The sequence below is a fragment of the Falco peregrinus genome, chromosome 9, assembly GCF_023634155.1.
Source record: "Falco peregrinus isolate bFalPer1 chromosome 9, bFalPer1.pri, whole genome shotgun sequence".
In the NCBI taxonomy this organism is placed as follows: Eukaryota; Metazoa; Chordata; class Aves; order Falconiformes; family Falconidae; genus Falco; species Falco peregrinus.
In genome coordinates, this window is record NC_073729.1 from 14,018,424 (window position 1) to 14,039,524 (window position 21,101).

The following is a 21,101-nucleotide window of genomic DNA, read 5'->3' on the forward strand; positions in this document are numbered from 1 at the left end:
AAATGCTGTGATGCTGCAGACACTAATGAGTGCTTTAATTGAGTAAGCGTACTTAAATTTTGGTTTTGATGGAGATAATGGAGGTTCAATTTCAAAAGGTTGGCACTGTATTTTAACTACAGGCACAGATTAGGTGTTAGTACTGTTTCTAAAAGGAGGGGCCGTAGGTCTCAGCGTGCATGATAGCATTGACAAAATGCTGCTTTTTTTTTTTTCCTCCATTGAAATACACGTTTTATATTGAAATGTTGCTCCATTGAAATACCGTAAATATGAAGGGAGGTAGAGCTGTAACTGGACTCTGTTCTCTCCAAAATTCAGTCAAGTTCATGCCACAACATGTTTTTACTACCTGGGATAAACTTGGCGGAGGGTGTAATTACTCTAAAGTCAGTAGAAGGGTGCTACAGTGGGATGTGGCTCCTGATTGCCCTTTTACTCCTCCTCATTCATCTTGTCCTTCTGATCCTTGTCAACGCTAGTCCAAGCAGCAGACTTCTGTAACACATGATGTCAAGTTTTGTGCATTTTTCCAGATTATCCGTAGGGTTGAGTGGCAATGTAGTCAACTAGCATTAGCTTGTTAAGCAGTTTTGCTACATTGCTTGTGGTTGGTGACCAGGGGCTCAGAATTAACCTGACACTTGCAGACTGTGGTCCTCTGGAAGATGTGCAAGACTGTATTTTAAATCTTTGGGGTGGCAGAGGTACTGGGTTGTAGATCAGATCTTCCTGAAGTGTTTAATTTCTGGAGTAACCATGTAGCTGGCTCAGGAAGCTGACTGCTGTAAGAGCCTGGGGAAGGGGAAGAAAAATCTGCAGCAGTGCCAGGAATAAATGTCCCAGGGTTTCAAGGTGGAAGATGACTTTAAACCCATAGTTTTTTTTAAAAAAAAAAAATCACATCCAGAAAAATATTAATGCAGATGGAGGGAGGAAATCTTAAGCAAGACAAAGTGACAGCGAAACATTTCTTAAAAGCCATTGTGTGCTTTAATGGAGAGGTTACGACTACAGATAATGTAATAAACCTTCCATGAATTATGACTTCCTGAAAGACTACGTGAAACCTTACCTGAATAGAGAAAATTAAGAGTATTGATTGCATTTTGCCTTCAGGTTTTCGAGACTGGGTTCCAAAGGAGCTGCAGAGAGTGGGTTGTGTGGAGCTGTTGAACACGGTGCAGAGGCGAGTAAGACCCAAACTCCATGTCTTCGGTGGGATTCATGAAGGTAAGGAGCAGCACTGCTCCCCTCTTTGATCTCAGCCTGATTTCAAAGAAGCACATTTTGATGGTGTGTTGCAAAGGATAGATAACAGCATATTGAACTAAAGTAGGGAGGGAGTTGAGGGGAGTGATTGCATGCACAGCACTTTGTAAATTCATGCCAGAATTGACACAGGCTGTTTCAGGAACGTGTGCTACATTTAGCCACCTACATCTTTCACTGTGCAAAGGTGGTTCTATACAGGTTCTTTGAAAGTAGTTCAAATTTTGACAAACTTGGCTAGAGAAACAGATGAGATTCCCCACACTTGCAAGCCAAATTGAAAATTATCCCCATTATTCCAAGCACAGGAGCCAAGAAGTGTGCTAGGAAAAAAAAAAAAAAAAAGAAAATCGAAGTCAACTTACTGTCTCAGCTCACCTCCCTCAGTGTATAAGGAAAGGCAGAAAGGAGGGCATCTTGAGTCAGATGTCAGGAGAGATTGCCAGAACTCATTTTGCATACATTTCTAAAACCATCCTACAATACATTTTGTACTGTGTATGTTACCTCCCAGCAGTCTCGTATTTTGGAAGAGATATTTCCCCACTGTCAGTACCAGATCAGGCAGAGTGTGAAGCTTCAGAAACAGTAAGCTCAGTTTGTGGCAGTGGAAGAGGCTGAGAGATAAAATACGTTTTGGAGACACTTAATTATTTAATACGACTTTGTAGCTTTCATATGGCAGAGAGACAAACACTGGGAGTTCTGCCTGAGAGAGAGTGTAAGACTTTGTGACCCTAGAACTCGAAATTACACGTTAAATGCTTCATACTGTCCCCCCTGGAGGTTTCTCCATTGACTCTAACTAGGTTCTTCTTAGGCTTAAAGGTTTGGAGAATTTCATAAAAGAAAAATAAAAAATAGGACAGCTTTCTCAGCTAGTGGTGTTAGTTTTTCCTGAAGCCCTTGTGACTTCCTACAATGAGTTTCATGCCTGGTATCTGTAAATATAGACTTTATAATATATTGAAATGCTGACTTGACCTTAAGTAGTATAGTGGCACAAATAGCAGTCTTCTAATGCATGCAGGAAAAGATTGGATGTTTGGTATAAATGTTAATCCTTGCATATAATAAGTGAGTACAGCAAGACTTCCAGCTAAAACGTAAAGTGCCTGCAGCCTTTGTAGGCACATTGGATGATGAAACTTTTAGTTGTAATACTGTTAAGTAATGGGAGAGGAAAGTGTTTTAATGTACAAGATCATTATTATGAGAAAGCACTGAGGAACCACGTGCAGCACCTTAGATCTAAATCTCATAGGAAAGGTGGCAGCACATATTAAAAGTGAATGTTCAAATGAATTCTTACGAGAATACCAACAAAGTTGTTAAAATCCTGTTTAGTACTTATGCAGAAGACAGAAGAACGGCTTGTTCCAGTACAGAAAGAAATAGCCAAGTGTTAAGAGCATTATCGTATAGTGCAAAATTAATTCTTATCCAGCTCCAGCTGAGGTGAACATGCACCACTTTCCATTAAATCAGTGGAGGTGATGCAGGGGTTTTTTTCCTGGTTGATAAGCAAGAACAACTGCAAACAAGGTTTTTCCCACCATGAGATGATCTAAATCAAAATTGCCAGTCTAAATAAATAAAGTAAAACAGGCGGACAGTGCAGCAATTCTGAAGTGATTATTCTTTCTGATAGACACTGTGGGTAGCTGTATTTATCTTAGCTTTCAGACAGCAGTGATCTGTACTGTATCATAATGGTTTAAAAGAAAAACATTTTTCCCCTGCGGGTTTGTGATGGGAAGGTCTCTTCCTCCATGAAACTTGTGATTTTTATTGTTTTGGGATTTTTTTTGTTTTTAAAGTAGTGTTATTTGGTGCCAAATTCTTCCTAGATTTTTTTTTTTCTAGCTTCTTCGTTAGCTTTTTGTGGATGTCAGCTGAAAACAATGGCAAAACTTTTTCTCACCTTTTGCACTGGTAGGACTGGAGCCCCTGTCTCCTTATCCTTGAGACAATGTCTCTAAGAGGAGAACTTCTACCTGCTCCGTATCTCTGTACTTCTGTTGCCACATTTTCTCAGCTCACATTTGCTGAACGAAGGCTGAGGCGTGGTGCGGTTGATGGGTCGCTATAGTTTGCTCCGCTTGCCTGACATCACTGGAGCGCACAACCCTGTGTGCCCTGTTCCTCTGCGGCAAGCGGGAGAGGGTGGAGGCCAGCGGAACACCGGCATTGCTGCGGGTTCCTCAGACATGCTCCGAACAAGGGCATTGCCGGCTAGATGTTTAGAAGGTTGAGAATAGTCTTCAGCATCCTGAAACTGACGCCACGGTGTTACTGAGGATCAAGTCCTTGGCATGCTGAAAAGCCTGTGATTAATATTCACTGCTTCTTGGTTTTCTTTTGGGAATGAGTTACCAAGATCCCTTCGTAATGAAAAGCAGTCATCTGTTTAACCTTCACCTCCGTTTTCGGCTGAAGCGAGGGGTCATCCATTGACCTCCAGGGCTCCGTCGTGTTATAGCAGCAGATTCCTTTCCTTAGTCATGATTTTCACTGGTAGATAACTTACATATATATATATATATATATATATATATATATATGTATATCTTTAACCTGCTAGTGAGTTTCTGAGGTTTCACAAGCCAGCATGAGCTCCAGCTTGGCAGTCCTGTGACAAGGAGGTGGATGATAAGGGCGAGCACGGGGAAAGCTTACTGGCTTTGGATCATTGCCCAAAGAAGGGGTTTTGTAGGCAAAATCGAAGTTACTTCTAAAGCTTTTGCTCCTGATTGGTCTTTTTCTTATGACAGACATTAGAGACATACAAACTACAGCGCGCTAATTAATTAGAAAAAGTACCTGTGTGGTTTTGTCTCTGTTTCTGCTGTGTTCAATTGCAACAGGGGATTTTCGATGGAGGAAAAAAGTATACATAAAACAAAAGCATCAGTTCTTTCAAAGACAGTACGTTGAGGGTTGGTTGGGTTTTTTTTTCAATCAAGCCTTTGTGGCAGCGTTCAAGAACTTGTGTCATTTTGAAGGAATTAATTTTATTCCAAAGCCTTGATCCCACAACAAGCTTTCAGCACAGGTGCCCACGGGCAGTATCGTTTGTTTATATTACAGTAAGCATGACACGTTCTCCCTACAGGTTATGGCATTATGACAGACGGTTACACGACGTACATCAATGCTTCAACGTGTACAGTCAGCTTTCAACCAACCAACCCTCCAATTATATTTGACCTTCCAACCCCTCAAGGATCATGAAGCACTACTGCACATTTGGAACTGGGGAAGGTCTATAAACTGCCATTTTCTAATTATAAAACTTACATTCTGTTACATGTTTATTTCAAAAAGCCGGGGAGGTGGGGTGGGGTGGGGGGGAGGAGGGGATTTGGGAGAACCATGGGGATTTTGTTTTGGGGTGGGGTTTGGGTTTTTTGGGTTTTTTTTTTGTAAATTGCTGGTACAAAAGAAACAAGAAGAAAAGTTAGAGGTTGTGCTTTTTGGAAATGCAGCATTCATTTTAAATTGATAAAGCATTGTGAATTTGTAAAATGAATTTTGTTTTTCAATAAATTTGCCATTGTAAATTGTTATAGTGTTCTCAAAAGGACAGCCAAGCTTTCTTTTAATAAGTGAGAGACCTTATTTTAATATTATATTATAAGCTAAAAAATAGGCAGCATTTAAAAACACCCAAATTTGCACAACTTATGTTATTGTCGGGGTTTTTTAAGTGTCTTCTTTTTTCCTAGGTCTAAATGTTAGCTTTTCATCTCCATTTATATCAATTTGTTTTTTTAGTAGCACAAACACTATTTTGGGGTCCATTTACCTCTTGATATGTGTGCATATACTGAAACTTGTTTCTCTTAACAGTAGAATGCAGCAAGGGGAGGATAGACTTCTCAGTTGTTTGTCTCTACCTACTATATACGTTAAAGACTGATATAGATAGCCACAGCCTGTATGTGATACCGACCTTTTATTGTTTGTTTTTTAAATTATTTTAGCTTTAAAAGACTGGGGGTGAAAGCTGCAAAGAGCAGGTATTTCATGCAGTAAAAAAAAAAATAAATAAAAAATGTAAATGCGGACTCCTTTTAAATATGAATTTATATATATATGTATTTTTTGTGCATTATAACTAAGCTAGGATTTAATATTGCCAGTATAGCATCTGCAAAATTATGCTGTACAGCACATCTAAATTATGAAGGATGTGACACATTTTCCAAGTGCTGAAGGCCTTCAAGAGCCCGAGTTAAATCTTTGTCATAGTTCAGGCATGTATAAAGTCAAATGGATACAATCAAGCCTAACTAAAATAAGGCTTAGTTGTCCTTTATATTTAAATATTCTTCTTGTCTTTTTATTTCCTTTTCCTTATTTTGCACTGTGTGTAAATGCAATCTCGCTAGCACAAAATATTGTTGCAGATAGTTATTTCTGTTCTACCACTGTAAATGCTATTGAGCTTTGTTCTGTTTTATGTTACCTTGTTAATGGAATTTAGAAAAGCAGCTGTTTCTTTAAATTTATTGTGATATTATATCTAGCGGCCTTTATATGCAAATAAAATTGCAAGATTTTTAAATATGTGGTTTAAAGGAATTTTGCATTTTTCTGTAGCATTAACAGCTGGGGGGACAGTGCTAAGGGTAAGAAAGAACTTTTCTATTTTTCAATATTTTTTTTTTATTGCTTACCATTCACAGGATGTCAGTTGGGACGATAAAGCACTCAAGGCTTTTCCTTCCGTTTTTCTGCCATCCATCTTTCCATTCCTCTTAGACAGAAGAGATTTTGTCTTCCGATGTTATAATTCAGTGCAAGTTCGCACAGTTAAGCCTTATAGGATGCTATTCCAGATGACATGAGGAAAAATTGATTAGGCAGTAACCTTTGTACTTCCTCACTTGGTCATTAGTGCCGTGCTTCAGGTGCCTTGTGCTCATCCACTGTAGGTTAAGAAATGAATAGTCATGGATGAAATATATCACTTTTTTATCCGGATCTCCTCTCAGTTTTGTGGCTACAGCGGGATCCACCGCTGGCAAGGGAATTGGAAGGGAGTGTGGTTCAGTCTATGCCTGTAGGATGGCAGACACAACAGGACCTGCTGGTGTTGCCGCAATACAGCTAAAAATGTCGTAACAAATCTTGTTCAAAAAATAGAAGTTACGGGTGTGAAAATCCAGTTTCAAACATGAGAAGGTAAGGCACTACTTTCATGAATCTGCATCTGCAGTAATGTGAAACAAGACCTGGAAAGCCACAGGGTATTCCCATATATCTTAGCAGGTTGTTAACTTCTGACATTATTTTGATACAAAGGTTGCAGACAGCAAACTCTGGGCTCCCAGGGCAGAGTGGTACTTAAGAGAACTGCTGCTTGTGTATTGTGATGCCGTGCACATTACATGTAACCATGGCATTAGGCTGAAATTTTCAGATTTATAAGGCTGATATACTCAAGACTTTTCTGGGAAAGAAGCTGTTGTACCTCTTAAATCCAATTCTTGGTTTGTACGTGGAATTTCTCATCAGGTTTCCTTTTCTTGTTGGGTTGCCTTATGGAATAGAAAGGCAGCTTCGCTCTTTAATGGTATCTGCCCTGCTTTGCTTGCAGGGCTGATTATCAGTTGAGCCAAAGGGAAGAAAGTCACCAAACATCCTTCTTCTTGGATGCAGATGCAGGATCTGCCTTGTGGGGTTTTCTTCAGCCAGAAATGGGAAGACCAGGGAATTGGTTTTGGCAACCGCAGCTGTTCGCTGGAAAAGAACATGGCTACGTTTAAGACAGCTGTCCTTCCTCAGATAAAGCGTTTTCTTGGAGCACATAGAAGTCACATATATATAGCGCACCTCAGGGCTTTCTCTGTCACTGATCTGTTGCTTGTTGTCACTTCATAAGGAGGAAATACCTATCACCTGTGATGCCTTGGAGTGCCATGAACTTCCAGATGAGAGAGAATAGCCACTGCATCTGGATTGCTCTCCAGCCTCCTGAAGGACCTGGGCCTCTTCACTAGCTAGGACAGGTACAGTCCACGGCTCCAGTCTGCCATTCAGCACTGCAGCTGTCTGCCTGTAGTGCAAACTGGGTTATTCCTAAAGCAAAAATTTTAAGCCAGCAGCTTCGTTCCACCATTTGAACAGCCTGAAGCCTTCTGGCAGCGGATGAGTAAAGGCTGGTGTAAGTGCAGCCAGGCGTCTGACTTAGGTAAGACTGGTAGTGAGAAAATAGCAGAAGCAATGCCTTGAAGAAGAAAAAGTCTGTACCAGACTCTGCAATAAACTGTAAACTGGTACGTGTAGCTGTAGATGTCCTAAAGGTGTGTAACTTCTGGTTTCAACTGTTTGTGGTCCGGCTTTTTGGCTGTGTGGTGCAGCAGGTACATCAGCGAGTGGTTCCGTGCTGGGGTGCGAGGGCTTGAATTAGTAACAGCAGGCTGAGGCTCTACCGTTTAGACAAACAAGCATCAAGGATAGTCGCGGCTTTTTCATCAGCTGGTGTTGGTGCTGAATACAGCTGTTAATTTAGAGAAATACCTAATCTTCAGCGGCACTTTCTAGGCGTGTTTTCCCTCATTTGTTTTTCTTTATTTTTTAATCTCTGGCTTGGTCAGCTTTATGTTGCAAACTGCCGGTTGTTCAGCACTGACCTTGTCCTTCTCCATGGAAAGACCTTTTTGATTTTATTCCCTCTTTATAATTTTTTTCCTCAATTTTCCTTTGTCCTGTCAGAAACTGATCTAGCTTTTCCTCTTCTGAGAAAGCTATTGTTTTGGCTAGTGGCAGTTACAAAAAGGCCAGAAAAACATTAGCAGTTTGGCTTTTTTTTTCCTGTACTCTTTAGAGATTCTGAAATGTATACGTGTCAGTCTCTGCTGTCACAGGCAGGTAATTTTCCTTTGCTGGATGCCAGCCATAGCTGACAATCAGGGTAAATGGGGCACAGTGTGATTTGAAGAAGTTTTATTTCACAGGGAGGCAAAAGTGTGATGAATCTGCATCTTGTCAAGGATCCTTCACTACTAAAAGTAGCTCGGTATCTGTATGCAGAATAAACCTTGGATAATAAGTCTTTCTCTGGGGTCTGATCCAAGCCCATTGAACTCACTGGGAGTCTTTCTATTGACTTCAGCTGGCTCTGGATCAGACACCTGGCATCTATCTGGATTGTGTTTCTGTCTATTACTCATCCTTCAAACTGGAGGAGGTGGTCCCTGGTTAACATGCAAGAACCCCTTGCCAGGAAGAGGACCTACCTATTGTAAGTGCTGAATCTTTCCAAGTGATTGATTAACAGCCGCGTAGTCGATTAACCTTTCTTCTTCTGAGAGCAGCTTTCATCTAGTCATCTCGATAAGGCTGAAAGCAGTCAAGGCCTTTATCAGGGGAGGGCTGCAGAACGGGATGTTCCCCAGAGGTGATTGGTTCCCAATTCTCTCTGCATAGTGAATTTAGTGAATTCAGCAGACCTCGAGGTCAAGCATTTATTAGGCTAAGAGACTGTCAAATCAATCTGGTCTACTCCAGGCAAGTTCTACCAGGAGAATGGCTTTTGCCAAGACTCTGTCTAAGAAATAGATTGATGACTAACTCCTGGTTGAAGCTGCCTTTCTCTTTTCCATTTTCCATGATTCAGATTTTTTCCCCCTCGCTGACACCAATATTTTCTCCTTAGACAAATTTTATTAAGGAAACTCCTGGAAACCATCTGTAATTTAAGTCACAGGGAGACTTCCAAACTCTGTAGCCCTTCCATTCTGTGTCAAATTGACCCAAGGGTTTTCTTTGAGACCTTGCTTTTGACCACACCTGATAGAATTACATTTCTGGAATTTTCTTTTCACCTCTTCTCTTCCTCACCATCCCCCCACCCCCCTCAAAGTTATCTTCTTATTGGGAAGAGAAATGCATTGTAAAAGCTGCGTGGACCAAAGCCTGCAACACAAAGCGGCATATTTTTTCTTTCCTTTATTTTGAGATACAGATCCTAACTTCCTTGCAGATTCCTCATTTGCAGTAGCCGGTCTTCTATGCACCGTCATCGTTGCTAATTTACATTCACATACTACTCAGATAAAATCCTGTTATGATCAGGCTTGGACAACAGTGTCAGCTGTCAGCCCTTGTAGGACAGACTACAGACTTCTGCAGGGTATCCCAGCCGTCAGAGCACTGTCTGACCTACAAAAGCACAGAGAAAGGGACTCTATAAATAAGCGCAGCCTAAGTGCAACCCAGAAGACTAAAGTCTCGGGTTTTAACATTTTCATTTTTGGTTCCTGTCAGCCTAATCAAGAGAAAACGCAAGAGAAGTCTGAGTGAGTTTAGTGCACTAAATCGGTTTTCAGTCATCCATATTGATTTATTTTTTCCTCATCTGGTTATTGCTTTCCACACTTCCATCTCTGGCTTGAGTCAGCCAGTTTTGTAGTGATTCAATTAGGATATGGCTATAAGGATACATCTTGTTTTGGTTTACCTCTGAAGTTCTGAGGAAGTTTTCCTCAGGCTCAGTTTGCTTGTTGTTGATTATAGAATGGAAGCAGAGGAGTCCTTCGTTTCTTCTAGGCAGCAATTCTCACTACACAATTTAGTCGTGTATTTTGTACCTAAGGTTTACATTTATGGAAGAGGATCTCACAAAAACATGAACCTTAGTTTAGGATAACTGAATGAATGGGCTGCGTTCATCTCTTCCTTGGGCGGTGGGTAGATGGCTCAGGGGTACAGTAGGACTTGTCAACTTTGTGAAGTGAGGAGGTAGGACTGCAGGAGCCCTAAGTGTTTAGGTAAACTACAAAACATTCAAGAGTAAACTTGAAAGTATAAACTGAAAAGTATAAAAGAAAAGACTTCAAGTCTTCCTCACATCCCATTAAAGTGTATTTTTGTACTACTGTTACTATTAATGTGGCTCAAATATGTCAATCTATTGCCAAGGGCTTTCAGTGATGGACTGCTAGAAAAGGAACAGCATACCAAATGTAAGGGGTTTGCATACTGTGTACAAGCGTTTTCAACATTCGCTGTCGTGTGAGTATTTCAGCAAAATTATTTTTTCTTTTCCAGCTGATGAGAGTCACTGCAATTGGAGGGAGGAAGAGTGTAACTTTTTTGTTAACTGTCAGTATGAGATAGTATTGCCCAAAGTCAGCATGGATCTGGTTCCTTTGGGAGTTTATTATGCAAATAACAAGGGATCTCCCATGTGAGGCTGAATCTAAAGGGACAGGATGCTGAAAAGGTAGGAGAAAAGGAGTCTCTGGGGTTAATGGATTGAAAAGAGACTGGATTGCCCAAGATCACACAGGACACTCCAGAATCCTAATAACTGAACCTGCATCTCCTGAGCAGTGTTCTAGCTCTTTAATTACAGTTATCTGTTTTGTATGCTTTCCTTCGCAAATAGATAGAGAAACCAATACCATTGTTACCCCAAGAACAAAGCTGCTGCTATGAAAATCATCCCAGCATCCTGAAACACAAGCTGGCTTGTGACAGGCAAGACTTCCAGCTAGACTGAAAACAAAAATCAAAGCCAGTTCCTGCATTTTTAATCAAGCTAGAATAGAGGGAAAGTAAACTGGTAAAAACAAGCTCTTGGTAACAGAATGAGCAGTCTCTATTAGATGCAGAGCAAAACCTTTATCAATCATCTTAAAGCGTTAAAGTGCATCTTATGTTTTTTCTTCAGCAGGCAAATAAGTGACGAATTAGCTTAGTCCAAAGTCTGAAGATGATCACTATCATAGATTCTTTAAAAGGTCTGAAGCAGGTACAAAATCTTTACATTACTGTAAGATACAGACTACAGCTCTGTCAGTAACACCACATCGTTATTGGCTTTGTGTTATGAGGTATCTAGAGAATTTTGGAGACAACGTATTTGAGCATCATATTGACACTATAAGGCATCTGGCTCAAGCCCAGCTCAGGCTGGGAGAATGGCAGTTCCTAAGAGGAGCTAAATTGTATTGATTAAGGTCTCCTAATGAACAGAACAACTTCTTGTACAAAATGCTATTGAATTTACTGTAGACTTAAAACTACAAAATACATAGGCTTATTATTCTTAATCAATTATAGTAGGTATAAAACTCTGAAATTCAATAGCTATATCATCTTAAAATGAAACTCAAGGGGTTTATTTTATCTTTGATTTGTGTTTCTATTATCAAACCGAGGCCAGATTTTCAGATATCTTTATGTTGCCAGGATCATTTGAAAAATCTGACTGGACACCCCACCACTTTGGTGGCATTTCAGTACATCACCTGACGGTATCTAGAAGTATGTAAAACAAAGTAATCTAGCTTTGTGACATGTCCTGTGCAAAAAATCTTACCTGTTGCTCCAGGATTTCTTTGGAGCTACTGCAGTTACCAGTCAGAGTAAAGCGCAGGGGATAGTGGCAGATAAAATTTACTGTTGTTAGTATAATGCCCTACAGCAAACAATCTGCTGTGAAGATACCTGCTCGGCTATGCAGATACCTGCTCTGAAAAGCCACGGCTCTCATTTGCCTGACAGTGGCACTCCAGGCAAAGCTAAGACCTTGATTTGGTGTTACAAGTCCAACATGGTGAGAGAGCCCCTGTACTGTGAAGCCCAAGTCAACCAAGAATCAGGGAAAGCAAAAAGCTGGTGACTATGCTGGTTTTACTCTTGGAGCAGTCATGCTACAAAAATTAAGCTAATGGGCCACAGTCACACCGGTGACCTGTGGCCAAGCTAAGGACTGAATCTTTCTTTTCTGATCTGACAGCTTGCTGCTTGCTTGCTTCCCCACAGATTTTTATTTGGAAAGATCTCACAATGAGAATGAGCCAGCTTCCTACTCCTAACTTGGAGAAACAAAGTAATTTTTTTTAAAAAAACAAACATCTTGCATTAAAGCTGTTACTTGAACCAATGATAACTGATACCAGAAAGGGCATTCTGAAGTCAGACTGAATTTCCAGGCTTAAGAACAGAGGCTGTAACTGCTGCAAATGTTGGACAAACAGTATTTTGTGACTTCTTTAAGAAAATCTTCCCCCTTTTAATAAAGTTTGCCAAGGGTGTGTGCCAAAGTGCCCGGGACAGGAAAAATTTACAGACCATCCCACCTCAGATATTTTGTTTGGGTTGCAGGGTCAGGTGTTGGGTTTTGTTGTGGGGTTTTTTTGGCTTGGTTGGTTGGTTTTGTTGTTTGGTTGGTTGGTGGGGTTTTTTTTTGTGAAGTAGTTCACAAGGCATAATTCCTTGGGTAAGAAGTGCTCTTTGTTGAAATCTTAATCCCAGTTTAATGTTTTTAAGACCAGCCAGTCGGACTTCTATACAACATGCAGTAATATTTTTTTTTCTTAAACTGTTTTTTGATAGATGTAGCTCCCTGCTGTAAAGACATGCTCAAACAATGGGGGCAGGTAAGCAGCATGGTTGTGCTGATGATTTAGAGTTTGCTGGCTTTTATATGGAACAAGAGGAAAGCTAGTCAGGTGTCAGCAGTCATTACCTTCTGTCTGTGATGTGCTTTCCCGACACAGTGGCACTTGAGAGACTGTTTTGTAACTACGTTACTATGAAAACAGACTTTTCCAAGGTACGAGTTATCTATCCAGAGTGTAGTAACCATATGCAGACAACCCAGCTGTAGCTGTGGCTTTCACTAGTATTGTTTACAGGCCTGAATATTTGTATAAATGCCAATTAAGCTGTGGTAGCATTATTTGTCACAGAAAGCTTGGCCATGTAACGAAAATACCTCCGTTTCTGTTGCCAGTTTGGAGAGGACTTTTACTGCACTAAATCAGCCTTGCAGGGTTGCAGTAAGGAGTTTCGGCATTTCTGTGGAACTGATTTTGTGACGGTGGTGATACTGCTGCTGTGGGTCAGGGATGTGGGACTGGGTGCTATGAAATCACTGCCAGAATAGCAAGACCTCACGGGTTATAAGAAGAGCACTTCCATCTGAAGGAACAATCTTAAAGCCCAAGAATATGGCAATGGATGAAATACTGGGAATGTGGTTAGAAGGAGATAACGTGAAATTTACTCCCTCCTCCAAATATACATTCAAACAAGAACGTCTTGTCCGAAGTAAGTTTGACCAGCAACAATTACAGCACGGATTTTAGAAATTAATATGAAATGCAGTGCAAGTGCCTATGAATCATCCTGTGTATTAATTTGTGTATTTGGTTACTGGCATGGCTGTCTGTGTTTTTCTGGCCTCTAGAAATGGGTGCGTAGGCATGCTGTTGTGTATTTGTTGCTATACGTGCAGGCTGACACTGCAACGATAATTTGATACATCCACAGTAAGCAGCAGGTGACCTGCCATCTAGGTCAACTGGTTCTTTGAGACAAGATAGTGGCTCTTCATAGCAAATGAAGCCTCCCTAATCTTCAACCATTGTCCATTTACACATGAGCAAATAGGTTAAACTGTTCGTAAAACGACAGAATCGTACCAAAGAATAATGCAAAGTGGCAGTAGCAAAACTGAAAAGCAGTCCATTATCTTCTGCTCTAGGTAGTACCTGCCAGCGTACTGAAGACGGAGTACAGTATTGGATAACGACCAAGTTAATGGGTGTGGGGAAATAGGGTTATTCAGAAGAGAGGTTTGCCCTTATTCCTCCTGCCAGGGGACACCAGCACTCCCGTGACAGCCCTCCAGAATTCAGTGCAGCCCTTCACTGGTTTCCTGCGAGCAAGGACCCCAGCCCAACAACCAGGTGGCTGTAAGGAAACAACACGTGCCCCATTACACTACAATTGTGTCTCTGCATAAAAAAGCAGCGAGTTTCGTTGCATGATCAGTTCCTGTTTTCCTTCCTACTCCTTTGGGGTCCAGTCAGTACAGTATCCTTGCAATCATACAGCACGTTTCCTCCGAGGTTACTCCTGCCACGTGGCTGAGCACTGGGGAACACTGCAGGTTCCCCTCGCCAGCACCTGTGACTCCCTCCAGCAGCAGGAATGGGTGCCTGAAACGGCAGGGGAGGGAAAGCAGTAGGCAGTAGCAGTATGTTTGACAGTGTGTTTGCACGCGCAGCAGCACGGTATCCCTCCAGGATAGAAATAAGCATGAAAAAGCATCAGTATTACTCTACGAAACGGGAGTGATTAACTGAGCCAGGCGATTTCCCGGCCCCCCTTACACTCTAGAAAGCTGCCCTGGTCCTATAATAATCATCCAACGTTTTCTTTCCATTTGGGTAGTTTGTCCGATATAATTCAGCCAGGACTTACAGCTCATCCATCCTGTAATCGGTCACCATATGCTTCACATCTGGTCCTACAAAAATGCCATATTACATGTATGATGGCAACTATTTTAGGGGACAGTCTCCAGAGACCCATAAGTGTGACTAGCAGCCTTGACAGTTTAGCAGTTTCATTAATCAGCATTAAAACCTCATTTTACTATTACAGGCATAATTACTACTAGCTCAAATGATGACTAAAATAAGCAATTTCACGAGTTTTGTTATTTAGCAAGCTGATATAGCCAATTTTTTTCTAAGATGTAGGCACTTAAAAAAAAAAGCCAGCAGCAAGTCCACTACTTTGTCTCATCAAAAGTCATTGGACCAAATTGACCCCATCAGTGATGGCAGAGCAGAAGTGTATTTAATTGGAAAACAAGAGCAGGATGTAGACTCCTTCATAGTTATGTTTCTCAGAATTCAGATCTCTGGTTTGTCACAGGAGAAGGTGCTGCGTTAGGGTTGCCTGGAATATCTGAATATCTGCTCTCGGGAGAATATTTCCGTTTACAATCGGGATCTGACTCTAGCTTTTGTCTGAGAGGGGGAGGGAAAAGAAAAAAGAACTCAGTTGGCAGACAGCAGTATGCAGAGAGAGCGTGTCTGCTCTTGCCTCGCACACCCCATCCTGGAACCCACCGGTATTTAAACCTTGAAACATTTTGTTTTGTATACGTTTGCTATACAGGATTGAAACTTGATACAAATCCTTTACTCTAAATACTTGACGTCTTCCTATGAGGGTAAAACACAGGAGCCTGGATTACTCACCAGTTGCCACATGCAATTCCATGTGTCTATTGTCCTTCTCCAGTGCCCCAACAGCCTTTCTTCAACATACCATCCCCTAAACATCCATAGGAGGAGGGTGTGCGAGCTGGACAAGTACAGTCTCATTTCCAATAGTTCATGCTGTCAGACAGCTGCCTGCAAGAAGTCAGCCTGACAAGCTAAGGGAAAAATCCTTAAAAAGAGCCAGAAAATAATAATTTGGTTCTCTCCTCCATTACCCACCGAATCCACGTTCACCCTGTGGTCCGTGCAGCACTGCTGACAGCTTTTGCCTTCCCCAGCTGCAGGTCCTCAGCCTTTGAGAGGACTCCCTTGTATGCCACCACTGAATGGGCAGACTTCATCCTCCTTAAGTAAAATGCTTTCTTCCCTACTGAAGAAGAGTTGCTTTCCATCAAATTTAGTGGACACTTAGGATGTCTGGACCCCAGATTCAGTGTAGCAGTAAGGAATGTGTACTGCCCTAAAGCCTTGGCAGGATAAGGGCTAATTTCCAGGTGGCTGGTTCTAATGGGAAACCCTCTAAAAGTGCACTGGAATTGTGAGTGTGCCTCTGCTCTGTGTATGTCCTGCAGGCACCTCTTCAAGAGCAAATAATTCCTTCAGCACTTGCAGCTGAAATTTCCCTTTTTCCTGCTGATGAGCAGAAAGTAGTTTCATTCTCCCAGCACAAGGATGATGAAATCTGGTTTTGGTGGGCAGATTTTGGGTACCCCGCATCGCGAGGTGGGATGTACCCGTTCTAAATGGGCTGTGTTACAGCTGCAAAGCAATGGAAGATGTTTATCCCAGGCACTGCACTCAAATTGGATTTACTCCATATCCTACCTTTAAATAAGGTAGTTATTGGGGTAAATGGGCAGGGATGCTGGCCCAGGGCTGCCCTCTGGAGTCCCTTTAAAGGCCACCCGTTGTCTTTCCTGGCTGGCTCCCTGCCAGGTTAGAAACTGGAGCAGGAGGCACTGGAAATCCCTTGAAAAACTGTCATTTTTTCAAACTGCCAAGAACTGTGATGCTAATCAAGGAAAACATGGGAGATGTACTGGATTCTTTACATGAGTAGGTCTCCAGGGTTGAAATTTATTTTAAGCTTGTGCTTATTTTTAGAAAGTTTCTTGCTGTTGTTGTCAAACCTATGCTAAAGCAATTATTGTCTGCGAGGGTCACCCGGAGTTCAGTCCGACTGAAAACCTACAGCAGGGCCGTGAATGGCCTTATGGCTGCAGAGCAGCCCGCACAGGCTGTCACTTAAAGAAACAGGGCGGCATCCTTCTTACCTCCCTGGCTTTTTTTTTTGTCTGTCTTTTTTTCTTCAAATGAGAGGCAGGTTTTTTTCTTTAATTACATTAAGCCATACTGTTGAAAAGCCCCTCCCAAGTAGCCAGCTCCCTCCCCCCATGCAAGCCCTGACCTGTACGTGGCGGGCAGCTCCATCCTCCTTTTGCATGGCCCTGAACAAGCCATCATTAGGTTTCAGAGCAACCTGCTGACACGAGATCTGTTTTGACATATGGTCTAAAATGGCTGGACCAAGATATAGGCAAAGTTACAGCAAGCAAAAGCCAAGATGAGAAACAAGCATGACCATCTAATGAAACCCCTCACATGTGCTTTTTTCCCCCTTGATCAGCTGCTGGCCTGCAGTTGTCCCTCTCCTGTCCCTCCGAAGCGGTGGCCATGGACTTGTGCTGCTCCAGCACCTGTGAAAGCGAGCGCTGTCCTAGCCAAGGTCTGCCACCGCCGTGCAGCTTCGTTTTAATTTTCATGTTCTCTAATGACTACACAGGTCTTCAAATAATATTTTTACATTTAGACAAGTTAAGAGACTAATATTTCTACTCAATCCCTTGGCTGGGGAATTATTCTGAGCAATGCAAGTCAGCTGTTCCTGCATGTGAAAGCTCTGGTGCTGAGAACTTGCATAGAGGGAGAAGCCTGTGCTGGGGAGAAAGAGTGCGGCAGGAACAGCGGGGCTCCTGGGCTGGCGCTGCAAAGGGAAGAGAAGGATTTCATGAAGCTTCGTCAGGGCACTACAGCCCTCCTCTCCACCACAGAAGGACTCAACAACCCAAGTAAGTACCATATTCCTTGTGTGAAAGCCATATTCATTGTTTTTCTCCCTGCTGTAAAAAAGCAGAATACACATGGGGCCAGAGCTGTCCTGAAATGCATTATTTTTTAACAGTTCTGCTCCAGACAAAAGTAGGATGGCTACAGCTGTTGTTTTCTGGGGGGGGGTGGTGGTGGAAAGATTTAAAAAAACAACAACAGAAAAATCAGAAAACTGCTTTCTTTCCTGACCTACCTCATGCACTTTTTGAAGCACACCGTCCACCGCTGTGAAGCTGCACGCTTTGCTGAGGAGCTAAATGGCGTCATTTAGAGCAGCTGCAGGTGGAGGGCTACTTTACATATGTGTATTTTTCTATGTATGTAGACGTACAACATCATTATGTTTTCACTTTTACATGTGTGTGAGGGTGTATATACACCAAAAATGAAAGCATGTTTGTTCTTTGTGCGTTGACAAGCATCCGCAGGTGTTAAGGCATGATTTGATGGGATATGTGCGCACACAGAGATGCAGACTTCAGGGCCTGCTTGCATGATAGTCAGCCAGGAGGGGATTTAATAACAGGGCTCAAGAAGTTGCAAGGGAGATTTATTTTTAACTTTTCAGTCATTCGTCGAAAATACCTGCCCACAGATAAGTCTGTTAACTCCAAGAGTCATGATTACAGGCAGTCCTCAGGACAGACCTCTTAGACAATACAGAAATGCCACAATTATCGTCACAAACAGATTTTATTAGGTACTGTGGAACTGCAGAAGAGCAGGTGGGGCCTGATCCTGCAGCTAGTGGCATCAAAGGTTTTGTCACTGATCCCAAGGCTGCAGGAGAGCTCTGGTACCTCTAATGCTAAGTCAGGCACTAGAGTTTTATTTGGTAACAGAGAACAGAAACAAAATCAGTATTCTGATACCACCCTTTGGTGGAAATATAATATGTTCTGTTCTCTGATCATCATTCTCATATTTACTAATGAGAAGTATGTGTACTAGGTAAGAACGGCAGGATCAAAATAATTCCCTGATGGAGAGATTGAGGCTTTCAGGAAAGGGTCAGTCTTTATTGCCGTGAGGTTGCTGTCAGCATAAATAATTATCATGAACTTCAACTTCAAGCAATCAAACTTCATCATATTGAAGGGGCCCCATTAAATGCTCAGATTGTTCTTAATTTGATCTAGTGCAGTCAATTCCTTAGGGAGGGAGAGACTGCACAAAATCAATACAGCATTGCAGAGGAAGCCGAGGTGTCTTGGTCATGTCTGCCGGAGGAAGCAGAACCGTCGGAAAGAGGGGAGTTTGTATCTGTCCCGCCGGGACATGAGGGCAATAAAGCCCATGAATTGGTCAGAAGTCCTTGCATTGCTTGGACCAGATGATGATTTTTGAAGACAGCTCGGCTGAAGGTAAATCAGACTCAAAGCAGCATTTCTTCTAAAGCTCCGCTGAGGTGGTATTAAGCTCCTGGTTTAGGTTTCCTTGTTTCCCAGTTCTTATCCAACCAGTTTTCATGATGGTATCTGGGCTGCCGTGAGGATGCTTTTCCACCACTTGCTGCACGCAGCTGGCAGGCTGCTGGGGAGATGGCTGCTGCCTCGCCTCGCGTTTAACTACCTCTGTCTTCAGAGAGAGGCAGAGAGTGATGCAGGTTTCAGTGCACCTTATGTTCCCTCTCAGTTTATAGTTCTGCAAGTCAGAATATGCTGCTGGCTTCAATTTATTGTTTTTTAAATCTCCACTCATCACTTTCTTTAGAGTTGATAGTGAAATACTAGACATTAAAAGAGAAATATCCTGGATTTGTGGGCAAAACTAAGAAGCAAAATCTAACTCACTAGGTCGAGCTTTAATATTCATCACTTTTAGACTTATTTAACCATACTGCTTGGCCCTGTATTGCAGTTTAACCCCGGCCGGCAGTTCAGCCCCACACAGCTGCTCGCTTCCCCCCCGGTGGGATGGGGGAGAGAATCGGAAGGGTAAAAGTGAGAAAACCCGTGGGTTGAGATAAAGACAGTTTAATGGGCAAAGCAAAAGCCGCACATGGAAGCGAAGCAAAGCGAGGAATCCCTTCCCCCCTCCCCAGGGGCAGGCAGGTGCCCAGCCACCCCCAGGACAGCAGGGCTCCGTCACAGGTAGCGGTGACTTGGGAGGACAAACGCCGTCACTCCCAACGTCCCCCCCGTCCTTCTTCTCCCCCAGCTTTCCATGCCGAGCGTGACGCCGCATGGGATGGGATGTCCCTTTGGTCCGTGGGGCTTGGCTGTCCCGGCTGTGTCCCCTGCCAGCCCCTGGTGCCCCCCAGCCTGCTGGCTGGTGGGTGAGGAGCAGGAAAGCCCTCGGCGCTGGGCAAGCGCTGCCCGGCGTGAGCTAAAGCATCCCTGGCCACCAGCGCTGTTTGCAGCACGGATCCCAAACACGGCCCCGCACCAGTGACCGTGAAGGGAATTAACGCTGTCCCAGCCAAAACCAGCGCATGAGGGCATATGCCAGAGCACAGAATAAGGAGACATTTTCACCTGAATAGTGGCATCTCCAGTGCAAAGCGGGCCGGCAGAGCCCGAGCAGTTGCACACGGAGCACCCAAGTCAGGCAGAAGAGACGGAACATGGCCCGGTGCTGGTTTTGGCAGAAGCCTGACAGTAAGATGATGTGCTTTGCTGGGTAAGGTGGAAGATGTGACATTCCCAGCTGGCAACTGCTGGTAACTTAATACTCCCAGACGGAGACTGAGGGCGATAGGACATGCCCAGCTGGTAGCCAAGGCTTGCCTCGGTGTGTTCCCATTTCTACATGGGGCTTCTCTATACAATGAGGAGGGGTGGGTGAAGTGTAATAAAGCAGCTGGTCTATTAGAAGATAAGCTTTGTGGAGAATAGCACAAACGTGCAGAATCCCCTTAATCTTAAACTTTATTACCCTAGATAATAGGCTTTGGTAGTGACAACAATCAGCTGAAACACAGAATTGTCTTGGCTCCCATGGCACCTGCCGTGTCAGTCAGTCAAAAGCCATCTTGTGCCGCACAAATAAAGTGTCTGCTTGGTCTGAGCAGGCTAAAAGTTTTGTTTGTTTATTATGAAAAGGCCAGGGAAAGCTGGGCATCCTCCCTCTGCCGATCTAAGCATGCACTCTGAACCTGCTGGGGGGAAAGGCTAAAGCAGTATGAAAGCCTGCTTGCTTTCGTTACCTCCCAGCAGCAGGAGCAAGGCGTCTTTTGTCCACCAAAGCCTACTTGAAAGGGTAGGGGTTGTTATTCCTGCTCTGGATTACATCAAGTTTCCCGATATTCAGAAAAAGGAAATATGAAATCTATTGGTAAGATCTTTATCTGTGTCATTTGCAGTATCTCTGACATAAAATTAATTTATTTATCTCATGTACAATTCAGAAGAAGCATCTTGTTCTCTTTTTGGTGGAAAACCCAGATCCCCAAAGCCCAGTGCACATGTACAATACCCACTCCTGTAAGTGGGCAGGTACAAGCAGCTTTCAGATGAAAAGGTGTTTTACTTCGTAAATGGCCTTGGCTTTCTTAATTTTTCTGGGCTTTTTTAAAAGGTTTTTTTGTTTTTCCATTCATAGATAAAAAATATGAGGCAAAAAATGAAATCTGCTTACTGCAAGCTGTTCTTCTGTTTAGAAATACTTCAATATAAACTTCAGTTAAAAGAATAACTATGAAGTAGCAGAGGGTAATTTAAAAATCATGAGAGAAAA

General features: G+C 42.7%; 1 protein-coding gene across 3 annotated transcripts in view; it reads left to right on the plus strand.

Annotated features, from left to right (window-relative positions):
- MPPED2 (metallophosphoesterase domain containing 2) overlaps nucleotides 1-5,848 on the plus strand; it is a 108,779-nt gene extending 102,931 nt beyond the window's left edge. For all 3 annotated transcript variants that reach the window (XM_055814661.1, XM_055814662.1, XM_005232628.4), the window contains exons 6-7: nucleotides 1,120-1,233; nucleotides 4,388-5,848. In XM_055814661.1, the coding sequence (XP_055670636.1) occupies nucleotides 1,120-1,233; nucleotides 4,388-4,506 (233 nt within the window). In that variant the 3' untranslated portion in view covers nucleotides 4,507-5,848. The remainder of the gene's footprint in view (nucleotides 1-1,119; nucleotides 1,234-4,387) is intronic.
- Nucleotides 5,849-21,101: the final 15,253 nt, after the last annotated feature.